The sequence below is a fragment of the Helianthus annuus genome, chromosome 9 (assembly GCF_002127325.2).
Source record: "Helianthus annuus cultivar XRQ/B chromosome 9, HanXRQr2.0-SUNRISE, whole genome shotgun sequence".
Classification (NCBI taxonomy): domain Eukaryota; kingdom Viridiplantae; phylum Streptophyta; class Magnoliopsida; order Asterales; family Asteraceae; genus Helianthus; species Helianthus annuus.
The window spans coordinates 20,358,363-20,363,419 of record NC_035441.2 but is presented as its reverse complement, the minus strand read 5'-3'; the positions used below and the strand labels follow the sequence as shown (position 1 = coordinate 20,363,419).

Genomic DNA, 5,057 nt, shown 5'->3' with positions numbered 1-5,057 from the left:
GTTAAGAAAATTTCGTCCCGAAATTTTTGGTTCTACTTCTAGTTGCAGGAGTCTTGGGAAACAAATGGGGCTACTTGGCCTTCATACGATCCTCACGTTCCCACGTGAATTCTGGGCCGTGTCGTCCATTCCATCGAACTTTGACGAGTTTGACACTAGTCCGGCGTGTCTTGTTAACTTTCCAATCCGTAACCTCAACCGGTTCTTCAACAAAGTGGAGTGTGTCATCGATATGAACCTCATCAGCAGGAATGACAACTGTCTCTTGAGTTGGACGCTTTTTTAGGTTCGATACATGGAATGTATCATGAACGCCATTAAGTTCAGCAGGTAAGTCCAATTTGTATGCTACAAGCCCAATCCTTTGCAGGATTCTGAAAGGGCCTATGTAACGCGGATTCAACTTCCCACGCTTCCCAAAGCGTGCCACACCCTTCCAGGGTGAAACCTTTAACAAAACCATATCCCCAACTTGAAACTCCAAAGGTTTCCTCCTTTGGTTTGCATACTCTTTTTGTTGGTCGCGAGCTGCTTTGATGCGCTCTTGAATTTGAAAGATCTTGTCTGTTGTTTCTTGAACTATTTCGGGACCAACCAGCTGTCTATCACCCGCATCAGCCCAGCATAGCGGTGATCGACACTTGCGTCCGTAAAGAGCTTCAAATGGCGGTGCTCCAATGCTTGTGTGGTAGTTGTTGTTGTACGAAAATTCGACCAATGGTAAGTGATTGTCCCAGCTACCACCCAGGTCCATTACACATGCTCTCAGCATATCTTCCAATGTCTGAATTGTTCGTTCACTCTGGCCATCAGTTTATGGGTGAAACGCAGTACTTAGATTCAACTGTGAACGAAAAGCTTCTTGGAAGGACTGCCAAATCCTTGACACGAAGCATCCATCTCTATCAGAGATAATCGAGAGAGGCACTCCATGGCGTGCAACAATCTCCCTCACGTATATTTCAGCAAGTTTACTCGTGTTGTCTTTCTCCTTGATTGGCAAAAAGTGTGCAGACTTTGTTAGACGGTCTACTATTACCCAAATTGTATCATGGCCCTTGGGCGTCCTTGGCAGTTTCGTTATGAAGTCCATGGAAATCTGTTCCCATTTCCATTTGGGTATTTCAGGTTGCTATAGAAGACCTGAAGGCTTCTGGTACTCGGCTTTAACCTTGGTGCAAGTTAAACATTTGCCAACATATACTACAACATCGCCTTTCATCCTAGGCCACCAATAGAAATCCTTAAGATCTTGGTACATTTTATCCGCTCCTGGATGGATCGAGTACCGAGATTTGTGAGCTTCATCAAAAATAACCTTCCTCAAACCACCAAACAAAGGAACCCAAATTCGTTTCATGAAGCACAAGGTTCCTTCCCCGTTTGGTACCAACTGCTTCTCTATCCCACGGAGATACTCGCCCTCAATGTTCCTTTCTTTCAAAGCTTCTCTCTGCGCGGCTCGAATGCGCAAAGGGAGGTCTGTCTAGACAATCATTTCCAAAGCCCTAACCCTTATGAGCTTAATCCTTTCCCTTCAACTCAAGGCATCGGCGACCACATTCGCCTTCCCTGGATGATACTTGATTTCACAATCGTAGTCGTTTAGTAGTTCAACCAAGCGTCATTGTCTCATGTTAAGCTCTTTTTGTTGAAGATATGTTGCAGGCTCTTGTGATCTGTAAAGATAGTGCATCGCGTACCGTATAAGTAATGTCGCCAGATCTTTAAAGCAAACACCACCGCGCCCAATTCTAAATCATGCGTGGTATAATTTTTCTCGTGTACCTTCAGCTGGCGCGAAGCATAGGCTATAACTTTCTGTCGCTGCATCAACACGCAGCCTAAACCCTGATGCGAGGCGTCACAATATACCACGAAGTCGTCCGTGCCTTCGGGTAGAGCTAAAATCGATGCGTCACAAAGCTTATTTTTCAACAACTGAAACGCTTCTTCTTGCTTGTCACCCCAATCAAACTTCTTGTCCTTCTGTGTGAGTGCGGTCAGAGGTTGAGCGATTTTAGAGAAATCCTCAATGAACCTTCGATAACAACCAGCCAACCCTAAGAACTGTCGAATCTCGGTTGGCGTCTTTGGAGTCTCCCAACTCTTCTTCAATCTTGGTAGGATCCACATGGATTCCATTTCCATTAACCACATGTCCAAGAAACTGGACTTCGCGCAGCCAAAACTCACACTTCGAGAACTTAGCGTACAACTTCTCCTTTTTAAGTAGCTCTAGAATAGCTCTTAAGTGTTGTTCGTGCTCATCCTTCGACTTCGAGTAGATCAAAATGTCATCAATGAACACAATCACGAACTTGTCGAGGTACGGCTTACACACTCTGTTCATCAAATCCATGAAAACTGCCGGTGCGTTTGTCAACCCAAACGGCATAACCAGGAACTCGTAGTGCCCATAGCGAGTCCTAAAAGCCGTTTTCGGGATACTTTCCTCTTGTATCCTTAGTTGATGATATCCTGATCGAAGGTCGATCTTTGAATAGAAGCTTGAACCTTGAAGTTGGTCGAACAGGTCATCAATCCTTGGAAAAGGATATCTGTTTTTGATAGTCAACTTATTAAGCTCGCGGTAGTCTATACACATACGAAAACAACCATCCTTCTTCTTAACGAACAGAACTGGAGCTCCCCAAGGTGAGAAGCTTGGTATGATGAATCCCTTGTCTAACAGCTCTTGAAGTTGTGTTGACAGCTCCTGCATCTCTGAAGGTGCAAGTCGATAAGGTGCCTTAGCCACAGGCGCAGCGCCTGGAACTAACTCAATGCGAAATTCGACTTGTCTTGGAGGCGGCAATCCTGGCAAGTCTTCTGGAAAGACTTCGGGATATTCCTTTACGACTGGAATGTCTTCGATCTTTGGTTCAGCGGCTTCCTTATCAATGATATGTGCCAAGAAGGCAACGCATCCTTTCTTCAAACACGTCCTAGCTTTCAAGCAGCTAATGATCCTCAATGGCGTATCGCGCTTTTCTCCATGAACTACAATCGTCTCCCCATCGGCCATTGGGATGCGAATGGTCTTCTCGTGACAAACCACCTCGGCTTTGTTGCTAGACAGCCAATCCATCCCTACTACCACGTCGAAGCTTCCCAATTTGACCGGCAGTAGATCCAAAGTGAACTCGTGTCCTCCCAATTCGATCACGCATCCTCTGAGGACTTCATTTGTTTCAACTAGCTTTCCATTAGCCTGTTCGATCGAGTACGGAACGTCTAACTTACTAGCAGTTAACCCAAGCATATTCTTAAATTATAACGATACAAATCTATAGTCGGCACCAGTATCAAACAGAACAGATGCAAAGTGTTGATTTATAGGGAACGTACCAGTGACAACGTTTGGATCCTAGCGCGCTTCCCTTGCGCCGATGTTAAAGACTCTACCTTGCGCCTGATTCAATTTTGGGCATTCCCTTTTAAAGTGCCCGACGTCTCCACAGTTGAAACATCCTGGTCCTCGGCCATTCCCATTACCACCTTGAGCATTATTTGCTCCCCGATTCCCAGTTTGGTTTCCAACATTTCCCCGATTACCATTTCCACCACTTCTGTTCCCATTTCCGTTCCCACCGCGATTGTTGTTACCAACACCCCTATGACCATTGTTTCCACGACCAGCACCTGTGCCAGCCCAGCAAGTATTCTTCGAATGGCCCTCCTTACCACAAGACTCGCATTTCCTCAACCTGCACTGACCCGAGTGATGGTACATGCATATGTCACATTTGGGCAAAGCGCCCATGTAACCCTTTCCTTTGCCTTCGACACCGGTGTTGGCCCTGGCCGGTGTGTTTGATTCACCCTTCTTGCTCCCACTGCTGGTTCCTTTCTTAAAGTTGGAATATTTCCGCTTGTTCTCACCAGACGACTCCACATGAGTCTCCTTCTTTTTCTGGTCGCCATTTGAAAACTTGTTTAGCCTGATGGCTTCTTCAGTCAGTGATATGCTCAGATCGATGGCTTCAGTAATGGTTGCCGGTTTTGACGTTGTAACCATGCTCATAATTTGAGGTGCTAACCCCCAGATGAAACGTTCCACGCACTTGAATTCGGGCGTGACCATGTACGGCACCACATGGGACAGATCATGGAACCTTTGAACGTACTCAGCGATTTTTGGGCCTTCCATCGTTAAGTTCCAAGATTCTGTTTCCAATTTCTGGATTTCAGCTCTGGAGCAATACTTGCGCATCAGCTCTTTCAGTTCGGCCTAAGTCATGGCGTATGCTGCAGCCTCTCCTAAGGTTTGAACTTGGAGATTCCACCATGACAGGGCACCATCAGTAAAAAGCCCAGAGATGTATGTAACTTGTTGTCCCGACGCACATTTTCTCATTATTATTGTAATTTCAGTCCAACGGGTAAAAGCCACGACACCTCCAGTGCCATCAAAGTTTAGTGGCTTGCAATCTAAGAATTGCTTGAAAGTACACCCTGTACAAGCAATGTCATTTACAGGAATTATTAGCAATTGCACATGAAATGTCCAAATATAGTGTAATGTGTCTCCAGTGACTCATCATTACCATTTGGAGGGTTGTTGTTGTTGTTGTTGTTTTTGTTGTTGTTGTTGTTGGAGGTACTGGTGTCATTTTGGGAGGTTGCGAATTGCGCTATAGCTGCGGCGATTATCCCTTGTAGTTCCGCCTGGGTAGTAGGCATGCGTGCTTCGCATCGTGGGGGCATCTTCTAAAAGATGTTTCATGTTGGTCGGGTCGTAGTAAGTAAATAGTATGCGTATGTAATAACATTCATTAAGCACATAACATCTCATGTTATAAAATTAAAACAAATAATTGAATAAAGCATGTAATGAGAATACTGCGATTGAGCTTTCATATCATCAAGACCATAATACAGTGTTTACAAGTTTTTCCAAATGTATCGTATAACCCAAAAGAGACTAAGGGTCACAATGCCCTTGTCTGACTGTCTAGACAAATACAACAAGCAAAAATCAAATATCCAAAGTCATGCTGTCAAAATGTGGTCTTCAAAATGTTGCATAGTCTGGCTCAATCGCTGTCCTCTCG

The 5,057-nt window shown here is 44.9% G+C and overlaps 1 protein-coding gene across 1 annotated transcript; it reads right to left on the bottom strand.

Moving 5' to 3' along the window:
- Positions 1–3,370: 3,370 nt before the first annotated feature.
- On the bottom strand, positions 3,371–4,153 carry LOC110875409 (cold shock protein 1-like). Its single transcript, XM_022123605.1, has one exon. The coding sequence runs from the start codon at positions 4,151–4,153 to the stop codon at positions 3,371–3,373; it is 783 nt and encodes a 260-aa protein (XP_021979297.1).
- Positions 4,154–5,057: the final 904 nt, after the last annotated feature.

What these genes read in the sequence shown, in the direction of transcription:
- LOC110875409 (XM_022123605.1), bottom strand. Translation starts at nt 4,153, where the DNA reads ATGGAAGGCCCAAAAATCGCTGAGTACGTTCAAAGGTTCCATGATCTG.